Raw genomic sequence first — 20,485 nt, forward strand, 5'->3', positions numbered from 1 at the left:
TCAACTGAGTATGTGAAAGAGATTGCTCTTTTTAACTGGTGAATTAATGTATATGTGGAATGACAGTTCCAGTAGTCTGACTGAGAGGGACTGTGGTGAAGACACACGCAAATGAAAGCAAGTCCACGCATTTTATTTTCCCCAGGCACAGGAACATGCCTGCAGTGCAAATCCTATTGCATGTTTTACAGGTTGGAGGAGAATCCACATGAACACCACATGCCATCCCTGGCATGATCTGTGTGCAGGCATTACACACAAAAAGGTATGCCGCAAAGTTGTCATTAACTAATCGGATTAAGGTTTGGGTTTTCCCCATTTAATTTCAAAATGGCAGCAGCTGATAGCACACTTCCATCTCCTCACTGAGGATTGCTTGCCTGCCCCTCAAAACCAGCGCTATAAATTCCCCCAGATCCAACTGCAACCATGTGGAGATTTCCGGTGACTGACATCTCCATCTGGCTGGCCCCTCCAGCTGTCTTAAACAGGTAAGCAGAAGAGCTTGTTTACTGCATTTATATCCCAACTTTTCCTCCAACGAGTGTATGGTTCACCCCCCCCCTCCTCAATTAATCTCTACAACGACCCTGTGAAGTAGGCTAAGAGGCTGTGACTGACTCCAAGGTCACCCAATGAGCTTCATGACTGAGTGGGGATTTGAACTCTGATCTCCCAGGTCCTAGTCCAACACGCTAAACACTACACCACACTGGATTTCTAGAGTACTTCTGCTATGGGGCAGCTATATAAATTAAGTAGGTAAATAAATATGAGGAAAGCAAAATGTCACTTAGAGAAGGATGTGAAATGTTTTCCTTGAGGACCTGTAAAAGAGTACAGTGGTACCTCAGGTTACATACACTTCAGGTTACAGACTCCGCTAACCCAGAAATATTACCTCGGGTTAAGAACTTTGCTTCAGGATGAGAATAGAAATCGTGCTTCAGTGGTGCAGCGGCAGCAGGAGGCCCCATTAGCTAAAGTGGTGCTTCAGGTTAAGAACAGTTTCAGGTTAAGAAGGGACCTCCAGAACGAATTAAGTACTTAACCCGAGGTACCACTGTATAGGGAAATAATATATAATGAATTGGGGGGAAAGTTTAAAAGTACTTTTTTAAAAAAAAAAAAAGAGTCATTTTTGCTGGGGATAATTCAGATGGAAATTCCCAGGTGTCATTAAAGCCTATTTATGTATGCCACTACTGCGGCCCGTGTTTTGTTAGCCCAAAAATGGGAAACGAGCTCATTGCAAAATAAAAAGGGGTGCCTTAACATTCTGTAGTGGCGACCGTAACCTGGGCTTAAGGTGTCATTTGGCAATCAGCTTGTATATCTGAGGTTTTTAACACTGCTCAAAATACCGTATTTTTTACCCTGTAAGACTCACTTTTCCCCTCCTAAAAAGTTAGGGGAAATGTGTGTGCATCTTATGGAGTGAATGCAGGCTGCACAGCTATCCCAGAAGCCAGAACAGCAAGAGGGATGCTGCTTTCACTGCGTAGCGATCCTTCTTGCTGTTCTGGCTTCTGAGATTCAGATTTATTTATTTTTCTTGTTTTCCTCCTCCAAAAACTAGGTGCGTCTTGTGGTCTGGTGCGTCTTATAGAGCGAAAAATATGGTGCAAAGAAGTTTGGGCTACCATAAATCTGTTGGACTTTCAGTCCCTTTTGGTTGTTTTAACTGCAACAAGCTAACATGGCTACCCCTCTGGAAGCTTTCTCACAAGGTTGTTGGGGAACAGGGAGTGTAGAGTCCATATAAGTCTCAAAGCATACTGTTTGCATAACCGGGTGCCTATGCGAAGTTCCCGTACAGGATCTGAGCACAATAGCACTCTTATTATTCCTAGCAACAGGCACTCAGAGACATTCTGCCTCTGACACCAAAGGCAAAACATTTTACACGGATAGTTAATAAATTCATGAACGGAGCTGCGAATCTTCAATGGAGAAGAATTAAGAGGAGGAGAGTTACTTTAAAACTATGCGCTGGGTTCAGGAATGATGGGATGGGAACAAGGTCTTGCATGACCTCGGGTGCTTCTAGTGCATGTAAGAGCATGTGCTCAGCCCATGTCAGTTTCCAATGCTAACAAGTTCAAAGCAGCAGCAACACCAAACTATACACGCATCTAGAATTAGACATTCTCCTCCATGGCTTCAAATGCTGCCTTTTCAAAGGACTGTTTGTTAGCAGCCGCTGTGAATTAGCTTTAAGCTTGTTCTCAAGCTTTACAAAAAAAAAAAAAACCACACTCAACTTTGCAGCAGCTCTCCGATTCTCACTCAGCAATAGCCAAAAGGCAGGAAATATCTGGCAAGAGGCCACATCCTGCAAACTGTGCGATGCCTTCAGATTCTCATTGGGTTAACAGCTGCATGTGGGCTGGTCCTAATCTATACCTGTAGAGCTACTGTCATCAAAGTCTCAGCATACCAGTCTAGCAACTTCCATTGCCTATCAGCAAGAAACTTCCCAGGACTGTTTCAGAATGTGCTTTAGGTCAGGGACTACAGAGAGACCATTAGAGATGTGAAGGCCTGAGAAAAGAATCAGGAAAAACCAGAGTTTGTTCCTGGTTTTTACAAAGCCTCTCTTTGTTTTCGCTCATCACCAAAAAAAAAAAAAAAAAGGGGGGGGGAGAACGGAATAAATATTTTTTAAAAAATTATGAAATGATTAACAAAATGTTTAAAACAAGGGGGTTCGTATATTTATTCCCCCAAAATGATTCCCAAAACCACATTAACAGGAAGACTTTCCTGTAAGGCTGTATCAGATCATTACAGCCCCTGTACACTGGGGAATTGGGGATGTTCACCCGAAATCTGAACTTCCTCTGCAAGAATTGCACTTGTGGGTTAACAGCAAATGTTGACCAAAATCACTCTGCCTGATTAATCACCCTGGTTATTTAAGTTGATAGATAAAAATCTCCATGGCCTTCTGATTTTTAGCTACAGTAGTACCTCGGGTTAAGTACTTAATTCGTTCCAGAGGTCCCTTCTTAACCTGAAACTGTTCTTAACCTGAAGCACCACTTTAGCTAATGGGGCCTCCTGCTGCTGCCGCACCACCAGAGCACGATTTCTGTTCTCATCCTGAAGCAAAGTTCTTAACCTGAAGCACTATTTCTCGGTTAGCAGAGCCTGTAACCTGAAGCGTATGTAACCTGAAGCATATGTAACCTGAGGTACCACTGTATTTTGAACCATGATGAAGAGATAACGTAACATGGATTATTTGTATGCTGCTTCTCCATAGTTCAAACCACACTCAAGACAGCTTACAGCTTGAAAAAACACATAATTACAACATAACAAAGCTAGCCATAAACAATAAACAAAACATCAAAAAGTACACAAGCAAACTGAACTTCATATAAATCGAAAGATCTAAAATAAAAGGCACAAAAAATTAGTATCAATAACACCAACAATCATTCCTAAACAATACCCCAGCCTAATATTCTGTAGCCTCAGCATTTGTAGTTGGGAGTCCGTCCAGGTCCCATCATCCCAGGCCAGGTAGAAAAAGGCCTGCAAGGCAGAGAGCAGGTCTTCCAGGACTCACAGCCAAGATGGATGTCAGAAACTGTGTTTACGAGCATGGGAAGCTGTGTCATCCCAAATCAGACCTGGTCCATCTACACTAACTGGCAATGACTCTTAGAGCAGGGTTCTCTCCTAGCTTAACCTGTAAATACCAATGGACTGAAGTTGGGACCTTGCATGCAAGTTCTAAGAGATTGGCACTGTGGTCTAAACCACTGAGCCTCTTGGGCCTGCCGATTGGAAGGTCGGTGGTTCGTATCCCTGCGAAGGAGTGAGCTCCCATTGCTCTGTCCCAGCTCCTGCCAACCTAGCAGTTCGAAAGCACGCCAGTGCAAGTAGATAAATAGGTATCGCTGCGGCGGGAAGGTAAACGGCGTTTCCGTGTGCTCTGGTTTCTGTCATGGTGTTCCGTTGCACCAGAAGTCATGCTGGCCACATGGCCCGGAAAACTGTCTGTGGACAAACACCAGCTCCCTTGGCCTGAAAGTGAGATGAGCACTGCGACCCCATAGTCTCCTTCGACTGGACTTAACCGTCCAGGGGTCCTTTTACCTAAGAGATTCCCATGTCTGCCAGCTCTCCATTAAAGAGAAATGAGCAAGACATGCATGCCAGCCTGTTCCCCTGAATCCACAGTAAAAGTCCTTCCCAAGTTAGCAGAAACGGAGGTATTTCTCCCAATTCTCAACTCCCCCTAACCACCTTCCTAGTCTGGGAAAAGGTGATGATTTACTTTTGTTAAGTACTAGGCCAGACAAGAACCCCAGGGCCTAATCTGATTGGATTAAAATATTTACAATTAAAGGCATACTATAATTAGAAAGACACACTGCCAGTAAAGATTAGAATTCTTTTATTTTTTTACACAGCTTTGCATACTGAAATATAGTTTAAGAAACTTAAATGGGGGGGGGCATGTCACAACAATTGTTTCCTAGGCAGCTTTCCCTGCAAATTAACTACAAATTACCTAGGCCTTCTCTGTCCCATACACACTTCTCACATATAGGTTGCAATCCTACGTACAGTTATCATGAAGGGTGCATTCATTGGGACATTTTGACATAGGACTGCACGCACATAGGATTGACAGAAGCTAGAAGTTCACACTATCTCGTAAAAGAACATCACAATCTAATATTTTAAGCCATATGCCAATAGTCAGCATCTGAATTCTGAGGCCGAATTGCACATGAGAAACTCCAGAACTTCGGCAATGGAAAGTGAGACCTGCATTAAAATGTTGCAGTGTGGTGTGCTCCTGTTCACTGTTCCAGCCAGCCAACCACAGCAGCAGCTGGGATGCACTGGGGACTGATAGGTCGCAAAGGCAGGGAAGCCAACAGTAGGGGGAGCCAGAGCCAATATAAAGCAGATCTTTTTGTCCCCATCCTATTCCCTGTTGAGTTCCAAAAAGGGCAAGTCTGGGACTAAGGAGGAGGAAGCAGACAGTGAGTGCAACACCCCCTGGACTGGTTTAAGGCAGGCAGGCAAGCAAGCACAGGCTGAGAGCAGAATGTACCCAAAAGCACCACCCTCCACTGTTCAGTCCTCCTGCCTGATGATACCAGTCTATTTCCAAACCCACTTGGCATTCCATGGCCATGAAACACCCATTTGCGGTGTTCCCACTATTAAGATTTTTGGTACTCCTGCAAACCTCAGTTTTCCCCAAGCTGGGTAATACCTCCGCGTCTTGTGTGGGCTCATGCCATTTGGAATAGGTGAGCGATGGCACTCACAACCCTGGACACCGGAAACAGAGCATGATGCCCCAAATTAATATCACCTTCAAACCTTGGGTTTAATCACCTGCTTCTCAGGTCACACGCTCGAATAGTCTGGCTGAAGCTAAGGCATGCTTAATCCCAGGATTCCCTGACTCTCAAAGTTCACTGAACGCTCTGGAATTTAGGTTACAGTCAGCCTTTCTAATAATCCTTCCACACACCCCTTCAGTGAATAACTCTTGTACACATTTATTCATAAATATAACAAGGGCGGGGGTTACACAAAAAGGGAGGGGAAAACAGCACTTGTTTTACTGAAAAAAGTAAATGTCTTTAGACCACAGACCAACTTTCCCAAGCCTGATGCTGTGTTTTGAACACCCATCAACCTCGGCCAGCATTATGCATGGTCAGGAATGATCTGTGGTGTAGTGGTCTTGGGGTTGAGGGGGGTTCAAAAACCTGTTACTAATTTTGCTGCAGAGTCCCAGTTTCCAAGATCCTAGAGCCACTCCATCAGCAAGAAAGGAGTGGTTTTTTTAGCCACCATGTGACCAAAGCTAGGAATTTAGGAACACTGAAAATTTAAAAGTGCATCCATTGCAAGGGATTGGTATGCAAGTTCTGTTACGCAGAGTGACATTTCATGGAAAACACAGTGTCACGCCAAAGAAGATATCAAAGGTAAAGGGACCCCGGACCATTAGGTCCAGTCGTGGACGGCTCTGGGGTTGCGGTGTTCATTTTGCTCTATAGGCCAAGGGAGCTGGCGTTGGTTCGCAGACAGTTACCGGGTCATGTGGCCAGCATGACTAAGCCACTTCTGGCAAACCAGAGCAGAGCACGGAAACACCATTTACCTTCCTGCTGGAGTGGTACCTATTTATCTACTTGCACTTTGACGCGCTTTCAAACCGCTAGGTGGGCAGGAGCTGGGACTGAGAAACGGGAGCTCACCCCATCCTGGGGATTCAAACCGCCGACCTTCTGATCGGCAAGCCCTAGGCTCTGTGGTTTAGCGATATTAGAGTACTCCAAATCATTTGCACAGCAAGATCGAGCTGAAAGGCAAAAGGTGGAGATCTGTATTAATCATTGCATCCCTTATTTTATTTTATTTCTTATTAAATTTGTATACAGCTCTTCATCCATAGATCTCAGGGCAGTTCACAAAAATACTCTTGTTGTCCAATAGTAGAATTATAATATTCTTGTATTTTCTTAGAAGTTTGAACTGTATAATATTTGAAGTAGCCTGGCTGTTGACTATCATGAAGGAAACCTGCACTTCTGAACTCGTCACTACACTTACTGGGGATAAAATGCAGGTCCAAAAGCTGGAGGTCTCTGACTTGGGGAAGACAACCATAAACAAACTCCACCTTTCTTGCCCTCCAACTATTCGCTCCGTAAGCGTGCGCACACAAACACCCACCCACACCCGCCCTTTTTGGACCAGGTTTCTCGAACACATTTGACACATCAAGTTGAGGGCACGAGGAGGCTGGGAGATTCCAAGAGGCTAGTATTAAAGAGTGAAAAAAAAATGTACATACACATGCCCATAACTGCAACTTCTCTCCTTCGCCCACCACACAGACACAGCTTTGCTATCAGGGGAAAAAGCAGTCACAATTCTAAGCTCTGTCTCAGCTGAGCATGCAGAAACTTGACCAACCAGCGATAGAGACTTGACTGTTCTTCCCTGTGGAAATTCTACTGCCAGGGAGTGCAGTAAGGTGATAGATTTTGTTAGAATCTGGGAGAGGCCATGCCTATCTCCTCTCCGAACAAAGGCAATGGAAGCTGCCTTGTATTGAATCAAACGGCTGATCAGTCTAGCCCAGGCTTCCTCAAACTCAGCCCTCCAGATGTTTCTGGCCTACAACTCCCATGATCCCTAGCCAGCAGGACCAGCGGTCGGGGATGATGGGAATTGTAGTCTCAAAACATCTGGAGGGCAGAGTTTGAGGAAGCCTGGGCTCAGTGTGACTGGTGGCAGCTCTCAAAGAGTTTCATGAGGAGGAGGAAGGCAGAATATGGATGTGTTCCTTAAGGGGAGAATGTTTACTGGGGAACATCACCAAATGGTCCACAACCATTGCTGCCCATAATGCTCCTCGCATTCTGCCAATTTTTGCTTTGCCCATTGAATACAGTTGGTACAGCTTCTAGGAAGGGACTGTGAACATCCACAAGTTTGTGCCTCACATCTCAGGTTCTATAAATGATAGTAACTTTTTTTTTTTTAACAAAGTGAAAGCTGGGAGCCTGGGGGTCACGGTTCACTGGAGTAGGGTGAAGACTGCCACCCCCCACCATAGGGACTGTGCTTCTCTTGGCAGCAGTACAGCACCTGGCATTCTGTAAGTGTTAAAAGTATAGCAATGTCAAAGTAGTTCGATTCATCCCCTTTGTATTCCCCTATTTTAAGCCCTGAGTCGCTTAGGAGACTTTTTAGCGCATAAAGCGCCTGATAAATGCAATCAATCAGTAAGTAATGGGTGAACAGGATGGTGGATGCATTAATGACTGATTCCAACTGCAGGACGTCACACTTTTTATCTGAGCTGATTTCTGCTTTCCTGTACGTTTGCCTCCCAGTCACGTACTTGCTTCTTCCAAGGTTTTCATTATTCAACAGTTATTCTCCCATCTCCTCCCCACCCCCCTGGCAGACCATAATATAGGGTTTGCAGGAGAAACAGGTGGAGTCTACTTGCCTTTCTCACCTTCCTAGATCATTATCTTTTAGTATTAAGATGTGTGCAACAGGATGCAGCAGCAGCAGAAAGAAGGAGGAAGTGGGAAGAAGGCTCAGAAAACCCCTGGAAAGACCTCACCACCAACACATACAACTTTTGCACAGAAGGCTGCAAAGAAGAGCAAAGGCACAGAGCAGCCAACGGAGGCTGCATACTTGCCATATATTTAAGCAGATCTTTTCCTCGCAAAGGATTCTGGGGACTGCAGCTTGTCAAGAGTGCTGGGAATTATAGCGCTGTTAGGCGTAAAACTACAGTTCCCAGGATTCGGTAGTGGGTGTGCACATTTTGAACGTGCAGTGTGTATGCCGTCTTGCAAACAACCGGTGGGCTAAGATCAATGTTTAATGCAGCCTTTGCCAACCTTGTCTGGTGCTCATAGGAGTGGCAGTTCAAAATATGTGTAAGGCGGAAAGTCTGGCTCGTTGAAATATTACTAGATTCTCTTGTAATGCACTATGAACTGAAACAGCCTGATTCATTTGCTTCTCGTCAATCTGGGACAGTTTATAATGTGGGAACACAGGACCTACGCAGGCTCCCAGCTGTGACTTCTTGCAGCAGGTGAGGCAAGAGCTTGATTAATTAAAAACGAAGGAGAATGCTTTTTTTTTTTTTAAGTGTAGGCAAATCCTAGCTTCCTTTCATAGGGTTACAGCCATCTTTAGTTCTACTCAGACCCACTGAAAAGAACAGATATGACTAAGTCACACTTATTAATTTCAGGGGGTGTAGAGAGTAGAATTTAGCTTGATACAACCCTTAAGTCGCCATTTTCAAAATCTCGATTAGCAGCAGGCCTTTACTTGCAGATAAATTTGGTGAGACTAGGGCCTGGGAGATCCGGGTTCAAATCCCAACACAGCCATGACCTTAGGCCCCTTAGCTTATAGCCTACCTCAGAGGTTTGTTGTGAGAATAAAAATGGGGAGAAGGGAAACTACTACTACTACTAATAATAATAATAATAATAATAATAATAATAATAGCAGCAGCAGACTGTCTCCTGCAGACACTCAATAGATTTCTGGAACACTCCTGAAGCACTTCAGGTAAAACTTAACATGACGGGAGAATATTCGTATCTGACCTTCATCGGTCGTATCAGAGCAGCAAGAAACACCAAAAAAAAGAAATAAGGAAATCACATCGTTCTGACCACAACCACCGCCAAAAACAAAGCAAAGCCAACTTAAAAATATCACCTGGGATTCCGGTACTGTTTATCATCTGTTTCTGTTTAAGGCAATTCCCTAAAACATCCTACATGCAAAAACACAGGGAAACCTTGTTCATGTTTTGCTGGTGAAGAGTATGATCCCGCCATGTGGAATAAAGGAGGCAACTACGTCATGATGTCTTGCAAGAGAAAAGAATTCCAGGATAGGGTGTCTGTGTGCTCTGAGTTTTTTGTTTGGCTAAACTGAGGACTCTGAAGGGGAGCTGGCTATGCTAGTTATATGGGCAGAGGGCAAAAAAAAAAAAAAGAGAGAAAACCGAAGCAATGTATTAATTCAATGGAGGAGACCACCCCAGGCCAACCCAGGCCTCCTCCAGTTGCCATGGCAACAAAGTATTGATTTTCCTTTTCCTCCGGCCCCCTCTAGTGTGAGGATTCAGTATTTTGAATCCACTGTGTCGCTAATGACATCCAACAAACCCTGCTGAAATAGTACTGAAAATAAACAACAGAAATGTGTGTGTTTGTGCGTTACGGGCGACACTGAGGCAAACTGCCCCTTAAAATACTTTTAATAACTAAGAGCATGGCGTGGGAGGGGAGGGGAATGGTAAAAGAAGCTGCAATTAATATGGAAACTTTTATTTCAATTTTGTATTTAATTTTTTTCCACTGGGGAGAAGGCCAGCTAAATGACTTTGAGGACAGTAACAACAGGGCTAACAACTGCACACCTGCATTTCAGTGCAAATTGCTGTTTTCAAAAGTTCAAAAGGTGATGGGAAAAGGAATTATCTGTGGGACTGAATGTAGGTATGCTTGAATATTTTTAAGGATTGTATGAAATGTATGTTTGTATGCTTGTATATTCACAATATGTGTGTATTAATGCTGAATTATTTTAACAATAAAAACTTCCCCCCAAAAAAATAATTCTGCATTTGCTGCCCAATGCTTCCAACGGGTCCTCACCGTGTGTGACTAAAATTGGGTGCCACCTTTTTATTTATTTATTAATTAATTAAATTTGCATACTACCCCTCACCCATAGCTCTCATGGTAGTTTACTTTCCACATTCTACTGTAAACTGATATTATTGTTTGAATGCACGAATTCAAATTCTACTGTAATACAGAACAGAATTCGTTTACAATGCTAAATGTAAACTGTAAGTGGGGACCCCATTGTTTTGTCTGTCCTCCCTTTGTCTTGCCACTTTGCCACCAAGCCGGTGTGTGTGTGGTAGGGTCCAAAATCGTCCGAAAAATATGGGATGTGACAAGGAAGGTTGTAGAGGAGGAGGATGAAGAGCGCCAAAGACCAATGGAAATCATGGTCTCACATTGCATGAGCAATAGGGAGAGCTTTTTGCACCTTTTGTTCAAAGCAAAGGAACGATCTCATACGCTGCCCAGAGTATGATTTAATTGGATATAACTCAGTTTATACTGATCTTCCTCTAGACCAGGGTTTGCCAAACTTGGGTCTCCAGCTGTTTTTGGACTACAACTCCTATCATCCCTAGATAGCAGGCCCAGTAGTCAGGGATGGTGGGAATCGTAGTCCCAAAACAGGTAGAGACTCTTTACAACACAAAAAAGGTTATTGTAATGAAGTAGATTTTATATCAATGGGACGCAGGTGGCGCTGTGGGTTAAACCACAGAGCCTAGGGCTTGCCGATCAGAAGGTCGGCAGTTTGAATCGGATGGGGTGAACTCCCGTTGCTCGGTCCCTGCTCCTGCCAACCTAGTGGTTCGAAAGCACATCAAAGTGCAAGTAGATAAATAGGTACCGCTCCGGCGGGAAGGTAAACGGCGTTTCCGTGCGCTGCTCTGGTTCGCCAGAAGCGGCTTAGTCCTGCTGGCCACATGACCCAGAAGCTGTACGCCGGCTCCCTCAGCCAATGAAGTGAGATGAGCGCCACAACCCCAGAGTCAGCCATGACTGGACATAATGGTCAGGGGTCCCTTTACCTTTAGGCTTTATATCTATATCTGAATATAAAGCTATTCACAAAAACACAGAGACTAATTATCATCTGCGACCTGCTTCACCAACCTGGTGCCCTCAATATGTTTTGGACTACGACCTTCCGTCAGTCCCAGCCATCGACCACTGGCTGATCGAAAAAAATTAGTCTAGTAAACGTTGCAACGCTAGCAGGAATCCAAGTACAGATCGCTATGTACACCCAACTGGAGCCAACAGCAAGTTTCCCACACTGATTCAAAATGGCTGCAGGCTGCACCTAAGTCAAATTACTCTGGACCTTTGTGGCTAATAACATGGGGCACGTCACTTTTAAAGTAGAAAACCAACTTTCCTCAAGAATAACAACTGGAAACAAGGAAATGCGAACAGAGTGAGATGCGGATCTACAGATATTTAAGTTCCCCCCTCCATTTTTTTTAAAAAAAACCTTATAGCTGTTCTAAGAGCATTGTTAGGAAACATGAACATATTTGATTAAGCCACCACAGGGGAAATTTTCCCCAGCAGTGCCTCAAACACACAAGACTTTTCTTTGACTACTAGTAACATACCAGAAGTGTCTGTTTCTTTGTTTTTAATAAAACTATTTTTCGTCTGCTCTGCCCCGTACGATCATAGGGCAAAGCTAGAATACAATTATCACACAATGACAATATAATTAATAGCAGAGGTGGGAAAAAAGTGTGGTGTATTGGCATAATATCAAAACTTAATGAAATTATAAGATTGAGAGAAGGAAAAGGCTAGAATCATTGGCTTTTATACTTGTAAACCGCTCAGAAGCCTGTTTTGGTGTGAAGCAGTATATAAAGTAATCGTAATAAATAATACAAAGTTAACAAGCCATTTGAGAACCTTTGGTCTCATCTCCTCAAGTGCGTGAAACAGGAAACAATTTTAAATATATGTTAAGATTATGCAATATTCATACAGAACACTCTTATACATTATCCTATTTTACATTAATAAATATTAAAAAGTATATAAAGGTTAAAAATCTAATATTTGCATTAAATTTATTTTAAAAATATTTTAAAGTGTTTTTTTTAAAGGTAAAAAAACCAACGCAACCTTAAAATTATAATACATAAAAAGATTAATGGCTCCTTAACTGCAGCATTAGTAAAGGTATAGGTACCCCTGACCATTAGGTTCAGTCGTGGACGACTCTGGGGTTGCGGCACTCATCTCGCTCTATAGGCCAAGGGAGCCGGCATTTGTCCGCAGACAGCTTCTGGGTCATATGGCCAGCATGACTAAACCACTACCAGAGCAGCGCACAGAAACGCCGTTTACCTTCCCGTCAGAGCGGTACCTATTTATCTACTTGCACTTTGACGTGCTTTCAAACTGCTAGGTGGGTAACAGCTGGGACTGAGCAACGGGAGCTCACCCCCTCGCGGGGATTTGAACCACCGACCTTCAGATTGGCAAGCCCTAGGTTCTGTGGTTTAGACCACAGCGCCACCCACATCCCTGCAAATTGCAGCATTACAAAGTACTAATATTCAACCAAGCTCAATGAAACAGGTGGATATCTGCCTAATACTCTTCATATTACAGGAACACCAAACTTAGGTTTGCGACCAAATGCACGTGCAGCAAAAGGCTGCAGAAAATTCACATTCAATATTGACCTGTGTACATATGAACACAGGCTGCCCAACATGTGTTGTTGGGTGCTATGGAAATGAGTCCTGTGCTATATGATCCATCTCTGGGAATTATCCACTTAGATACTTCCTGGTTTGCTGCTGCCCTTGAACAACTACAGCTATGGTTTGTGCTTGACCAGCTAAGTCCTGGTTCAGGAGAAAATTCAAACAATAATTTGCAAGTTTGGATATACAGTGGTACTTCGGGATGCAAACGGGATCTGTTTCGGAGCCCCATTCGCATCCCGAACAGAACGTAAGATGCGACAGCGCATCTGCGCGTGCCGCGTTTCACCGCTTCTGCGCATGTGTGTGACGTCATTTTGACCATCTGTGCATGTGCAAGCGGCAAAACCCGGATGTAACGCACTCCGTTACTTCTGGGTCTCTGCGGAGTGCAACCCGAAAGTGCTCAAAGCGCTCAAGTGTATTTATCCCGAGGTATGACTGTAACTACAAGCTATGATTTGTATGTTTTATAACCGTCAGGACATAAATATTTTAAATAATAATATAAGTAAATAAAGGCATGAAGCAAAAGTAGGAAATATTGTAACTCATTAAGCCAAGGAAGAAAGAGAGGGGGAACATGTGATCCAGAGGTTCAATCACATAATGCCAAACCAGGGCAGGATATTATGCAACCAATGAAGCTTTGAATCCACTTTCTCCCTTTCTTTCCTTCAGGTTCATGCTCTTAGCAAGCCACAGTTTGCACAAGAAACTATGGTTTGCCAAGAACCAGAACTAAATGAAGGATCCTGAGCAGACAAGGGGAGGATGAAACATGTGGACCCAAATATCACTCATGCAGTAACAGCGCCAAACCATGGGTTCCCTTTATGTCTGACACTGCCTAGTATTTGATTAGATCCACTGGTTCTGGAGTTAGAGAAGAAAGACAATCCAAGTTGAACTCCCTGGTATTAATAAAATGTACTTTGGCTATGTAAATTATTCCCAGCTTCGCTTTTCCTTCAGTTTTCTGATGTGGGTGGAGAAGCCTTTGATCAGAATAACACTCCCCTGTGCATCGCACATTAAAGTGGCACTTCAAATGTTCCTGGCGGGTATTTTTTTACAACAACAACAAACAAAAAGTCTACAGCCAGGAGAAGTGCAGTAACTTCAGAAAAGTGCACACACACATACATACATTACAGACTTTCAACAAGGTGGTATGGCCTTCTACCCTCAGTGGAGATAGGTCAATCAACCAGAGAATACATGCAGAGAATTGCACGTGCCATTACAGAAATTCATGTACAGGGACCAGCAAATTGTGTCTAGTCTTGGCAGCCCAGAGTTGTTTCTTGTGTTGGACTACAACTCCCACCATCCCTTGCACATAGGCCATGCTAATGACAAGTTGGAGTCCAACTTGGAGGGCAGCTCTGGAGAGCACTATGTTGGCTGTCACTGCATTAAATCAGTCTCATCTCAGGCTACAGTGGTGTCTCGCAAGACGAAATTAATTCGTTCCGCGAGTTTTTTCGTCTAGCGAATTTTTCGTCTTGCGAAGCACGGTGTCGGAAAAGTTTTGGAAAAGCTTCGAAAATCACCAAAAAACTCAAAAAAGGCTACTCAAAGTCAAGTCGCAACTGTATTAACGGTGTTAAGAAACAGGAAACAAACTTGCAAGACGTTTCCGTCTTGCGAAGCAAGCCCATAGGGAAATTCGTCTTGCGAAGCAGCTCAAAAACCGCAAAACCCTTTTGTCTAGCGAGTTTTTCGTCTTGCGAGGCATTCGTCTTGCGGGGCACCACTGTATTTGTCCCAAAAACGAACACCTAAGGGGGGGAGGGATTGATAATTTTTCTGATGCCCTCGAGCAGAGAGCTGTACCCTTCCAGATGCTATGGGACTACAACTCCCATCAGCCCCAGCCAGATTCACCAATGGTAAGGGATGATGGGCAACACAGTTCAGCAACTTCTGAGGGGCCACAAGTTCTGCCGGTCATCCACAGCTTGGCCATCCTATAGCAAAGACCCCGGAAGAGAGAACTTATTCTGCCTTATCGTGATTTAACCTTGCAAGTCAGTCGACGTATAATATTTATAGAAAACTGGAAGGAAAACAACAGACCACGCCTTCTGCTCATTTGGGAGGCAGGTGTTATAGCTCCTTGGAAAAGGCTAAAGACAAGTCCAGGGCCCATGTGGTCATGACTGCCCACCTTTCCCTATGTTCCAATTTTATTTTATTTTTTAATTTGCGTTGTCTTGGTTATATTTAAGGCGGCACCAACAGTTTTTGCCCTAAAGCACACTGTAACAACAACTTTTAGAGAACATCAGCTCTACACTTTTTTTCTGAGCAGCTCAAATTAGAACGCATGCTAATTTGCAGATGCAAAGCTTCACAAGATCTCAAAAAAGCTTCATCCCGTGGAAGTATAAAGGGGAAGGAGAATAAAGACCAAGAGCTGCAAACCTCCTTCTACCCTATCAGAACTGAGAGCCTTAAATCACTTTCCAAAAAGTTCTATCCCTCATGGTTGGATAAGGGAACAGTATGTACCTGAAGAATACAAAAAGGACATTAATAAATCATAATTATGTTGTTGTTGTTTTAAAATATGAGTGTCTGTATAAGCTGTTTAAAAGTTGGAACCATTCAGCAAAGCTTGACGCTCTTCAAAGCATTTTCTGTGTTTGGACAATGTTCCTTGCAACAGCATATGGTGAAAATATACCGTATTTTTCGCTCTATAAGATGCACCAGACCACAAGACGCACCTAGTTTTTGGAGGAGGAAAACAAGAAAAAAAATATTCTGAATCTCAGAAGCCAGAACAGCAAGAAGAATCGCTACTTGGCCCTGAATGGGAAGCCTGGACTTTGAAAGTCATCTAATCTTCCTTGCTGTATTATACTGTATTGTTTTAATTAGTGTTTTTATAGTTGTTTTGATTTTGTGTGGAGTGCCCTACCTGGGTGGATGGAGCAGCCAAGTAATTTCGTTGTCCCCAAGAGGGGGCAATGACAATAAAGATATTATTATTATTATTATCCGTGTAAAATGTTTTGCCTTTGGTGTCAGAGGCAGAATGTCTCTGAGTGCCTGTTGCTAGGAATAATAAGAGTGCTATTGTGCTCAGATCCTGTATGGGAACTTCGCATAGGCACCCGGTTATGCGAACAGTATGCTTTGGGACTTACATGGACTCTACACTCCCTGTTCCCCAACAACCTTGTGAGAAAGCTTCCAGAGGGGTAGCCATGTTAGCTTGTTGCAGTTAAAACAACCAAAAGGGACTGAAAGTCCAACAGATTTATGGTAGCCCAAACTTCTTTGCACCGTATTTTTCGCTCTATAAGATGCATCAGACCACAAGACGCACCTAGTTTTTGGAGGAGGAAAACAAGAAAAAAAATATTCTGAATCCCAGAAGCCAGAACAGCAAGAGGGATCGCTGCGCAGTGAAAGCAGCAATCCCTCTTGCTGTTCTGGCTTCTGGGATAGCTGCGCAGCCTGCATTCGCTCCATAAGACGCACACACATTTCCCCTTACTTTTTAGGAGGGAAAAAGTGAGTCTTATAGAGCAAAAAAATGGCAATTAAAACCAGAAGAAAATGCCTTCTCACACAGGCACCTTTTACTTTTCATGTATATCCCAGTTTTTCCATGTTATTTGAAGGTGCACAAACTATAGCTACAGGTAGAGTCAGTTAGCTGACCTGACTTACTGACTAAATCTGACTGGCAACAAGCCCGCACTCAAGGGAGTACCAACCTGGCTGAACAAATCGAAAACACCTAACGCAATCTATGCTGAATGCTACGCTAACAGCATCATTTAAGATTCACAAAATATGTTCAGTGGCCAGTCATTACTATTTCCAAGCATATACTGGGATGATCTGAATGTAGCCAGGTAACAGCAAACCTCACAGAATGCACATCCAACATGCAATTGGCCAGGTTAAAAATAGAGCAGAAGAGGACGGGGAGCCTCAGACCAAGGCCCATCAAGCCTCTGTAACTGACCCTCATGTCTTTCTCTAGGGCAAGGCCTCAGGCATTCTCCAACCACACCTGCCACTGGCCCAAAGGAAGAACTGTGTACCAAGAACAATCCTTCCTGCCTGGCCCAAATGTTGTCACCTGCTCTGTTTCCAAATATGATATGGTGGGGAGACAAGAGAGAATCCGCACAGGCAAAACTACAGAACTGTGTTATAAGAGCTGCAATTTGTGCTTGTCTTTTCCCTCTTCCCTCCCCTTCTTTTTTCGTCGTGTGTCATGACTCCCTGAATGAGTCATCAGTTTTTGCAAGCCACTCAAGGAAACTTTTTGGCTAAGAGAGAGGGAAAAAATGCTTTCAATAACAAACAAATGTTCTACTGTTAGTTAAGTTTGAGGGCTAATAATGAAAATTTGAGTGGCCATTCCACGTTTTTAAAAGGTTCTTTATAAAAAAAAAGTCAGTAAGAAAAGTGCAAATAACCTATTTTCAGTCACCCTGATATTTTTGGGGATTCTTATCGGAAACTTGTTAATTAAATAGCAGGAATGGGAATACTTGCCTCTGAACAGTTACTCCCCACTTTATTCTTAGGGACAACCCTGCTCCCAACAAACTTTACTCCTGCAGCTGAGCTGCCATTATTTTTTCCTTCCTCCCTCTCCAAACCAGTAAAGCCAATGGCACTTATCCTTGACCAATGCTTCATAGAACACGTCCAATAATTTAGGGAGAATTCTGGGAAGCTTGCACTCTGAATTTTCACAAGATGTGTGATTAGGAAATGAAGGAATTAAAGGTGCTTTCTCCATCCAGAGGTTTTTGACAACACCTCCCATCAGCCTCAGCAAACCTTGCGTAAGGTTGTGTTACATCACAGACTCAAAACTCCACTTAAAGGACAATGAAAACACAAAGTAGGTTACAGCTGTAGTCTCTCCCCAGTGAGAAAGCATCCTGGTGTTTTATTTTATTTGCCTTTTTAAACAGGCTTTTTTTAAAAAAAAAAAAAGTAGGGGGGTTGGGGGGAAGCAAAAATCCAGAGACTTACACTTTGCTTCAGAAATATTCTGGTTGGGCGACCAGACCAGCATGCCAAGATTTTCTCTCTCCTGGGACCGCTTTGCAAGTTTAGCTGGAAGAAAACACATATATATGTACGTTAAAATAAAATAGAAAGGTGGAATCTTACTGCTTCTAAGCGCTGATAAAAGAAATTGTATAATTAGGCTCACGAACAGTGTACTACCTAGCCGCAATCCTTGAAATGTTTTCATTCATTTTAAAAATTATGTCTTGACAGTATTTTCCTGGACCAACTGAAGATGAAGATGAAACAGAATTCAAAATGTTGTTGTTGTTGTTGTTGTTGCTTTAAGATTCTGGCACTTTCAGGGAACATGCCAAAAAGAACCCCCCACACTAACACACTATAGAGTTAAACTGCAGGATTTGCAGAAAAGGTTGCTCTCTGATTCTCCCCAGCTATTAGCCAAGAGAAAAAGAAGAGCAAGCAAAGAGAAATGGGAGTCTGGCTGTATTGTGTCAGCAGGTAAAGCTGGATTAGTTTCTTAACACCAGCAGTGCCAGCCAACTTATATATGCAGTTACCCCTGAAGACTGGTCTTAAATCAGGTGTTGAAGGAGAACGAGTTCATTAAAGGCCTCTAGGTGTGTGATCTAATACCACTGTATCACATTATACATTTAAAGCACATTCCCTCTTGCAAATAATTCTGTGAACTGTAGTTTGTTAAGGGTGCTGGGAATTGTAGCTCTGTGAGGAGTAAACACCAGCTCCCAGTGCAAGGGGTTTAATGTATAGTATAAATATAAATGTATAATATAAATGTAAACTCCTCTATTCCGAACTTAAAATGGAAAGGGTAATGCTGGTGGTCAACAAAAGAGGTTTAACGACTGTCTCAAGGCAAATCTAAAAAACACTGACAACTGGGAAACACTGGCCTACGAGCGCTCCAGTTGAAGAACAGTCTTTACCAAAGGTGTCACGGGCTTTGAAGACACTTGAACTCAGGATGCAAGGGAGAAACTTGCTAGGAGGAAGGCACACTTGGAAAATCCACACCATGATCAACTCCCACCCGGAAACCAATGTCCCCACTGTGGAAGGACGTGTGGATCCAGAATTGGCCTCCACAGTCACTTACGGACTCATTGTTAAAACCGTGTTTATGGAAGACAATCTTACTCGGTTACGAGTGATCGCCAAATAAGAAGAGGAGGAGGAGGAAGAAGAAGAGGAAGAAGAATAGTACCATAAGAAGAATTTACACACTTTATATAGGATTCTTAGGTTGAACTTAAAAAAAAAAAAATCAAGTACTGTACTGGGACAAATAGAAAGAGGCAACTATACAAAACGCAGTTCACTCACAATATTGTTTATTCATACCATATTTTAGATCTTAGCATAATGTGCAGTTTTCCAAAACTGCTATGATAGAAGCAAAAATGTGACAATTAAAAACATGATTCAGGGGGGGGAAGTGGGGGGGGGGGAGAGAATGCATGCCAGCACAAAAACAATTTAAACAGCAGCGCACGCACCCAAAAACCACTGTCACTGGGACCCACTAAGAAAATGTTTGCTAATGAAACACCCAACAGCAAGATCTCTGACACTGCTCCTAAGGCCTCAGAAAGGGAAGTTAAATAGGGAAGATAAAAGTTGCCCTTTTGAGTCAGTCTCTTAAAGACCCCCTCCTCTGCATTCCATTCGCATTGATTTATTTATTATACCGCCCTTCATCTGTAGATCTTGGTTTACAAAACAAAAGCACAAGATAAAAACACAAAATGTGTAATAAGGACAAAAAACCACAAACCAATAAAAACGCCTTCCACAGACAAACGCATTTATAGGTGTAAAGGATGTTAATCAGCCAAAAGGCCTGGTCGAAGAAGAATGTTTTTTCACCCTGGCGCCTAAAGTTGTATAATGAAGGCTCCATAACCTGGGGAGGGCATTCCACAAATGGGGAGCCACCACAGACAAGGCTGCTTCTCATGTTGCCACCCTCTGGACTTCTCGTGGAGGAGGCACACAAAGAAGGTCTTCAAGAGGATGATCTCAGGGTCCAGGTAGGCTCGTACGGAGAGAGGTGGACAGCTGCATATTCCTGCCTTACTGGGGGTTGGGATATATGATCCTCAGGGGGCCCCCCTCTCCAGTTCTGCAATTCTATGCTTCTATATGTTCAGGCCTGTAAGGTGGCACCATATTTGGCTTGGAGGTCATCAGATCTGATCTGCCTGACCTGAAGCCTAGGCTGGGTAATTTATTCCTGATCAACGGGCGCTTGTAAAGAGATTCAAAACTCAGTAAAGCAAACTGAAGCATGAGAAGTTTAACCACAGATCTCCAGGGCCCAGGGCATTTTACAAGTATCCTTCCTGGGCAAGAATGATTTCTCGCCATGTGGGAAGGGCCATAGCTCAATCGAAGAATATGCACTGCATTCAGAATGTCCCTGGCCTCTCTAAACAGGGCTGGGAATGGCCCACATCTGAAACCCTGGAGAATTGCTGTCCGTCAGTGTAGACCAGGGGTCAGCAACCTTTTCCAGCTGGTCCACCGTTCCTCAGACCTTGTGGGGGGCTGGACTAT

The 20,485-nt window shown here is 43.4% G+C and overlaps 1 protein-coding gene across 2 annotated transcripts in view; it reads right to left on the bottom strand.

The window, feature by feature from the left end:
* Positions 1 to 20,485, bottom strand: part of RCOR1 (REST corepressor 1) — a 146,156-nt gene that overhangs the window by 68,474 nt on the left and 57,197 nt on the right. For both annotated transcript variants that reach the window (XM_082218450.1, XM_082218449.1), the window contains exon 3: positions 17,906 to 17,989. In XM_082218450.1, the coding sequence (XP_082074576.1) occupies positions 17,906 to 17,989 (84 nt within the window). The remainder of the gene's footprint in view (positions 1 to 17,905; positions 17,990 to 20,485) is intronic.

Source organism: Podarcis vaucheri, assembly GCF_965113315.1.
Source record: "Podarcis vaucheri genome assembly, chromosome: 1".
NCBI classification, from domain to species: Eukaryota; Metazoa; Chordata; class Lepidosauria; order Squamata; family Lacertidae; genus Podarcis; species Podarcis vaucheri.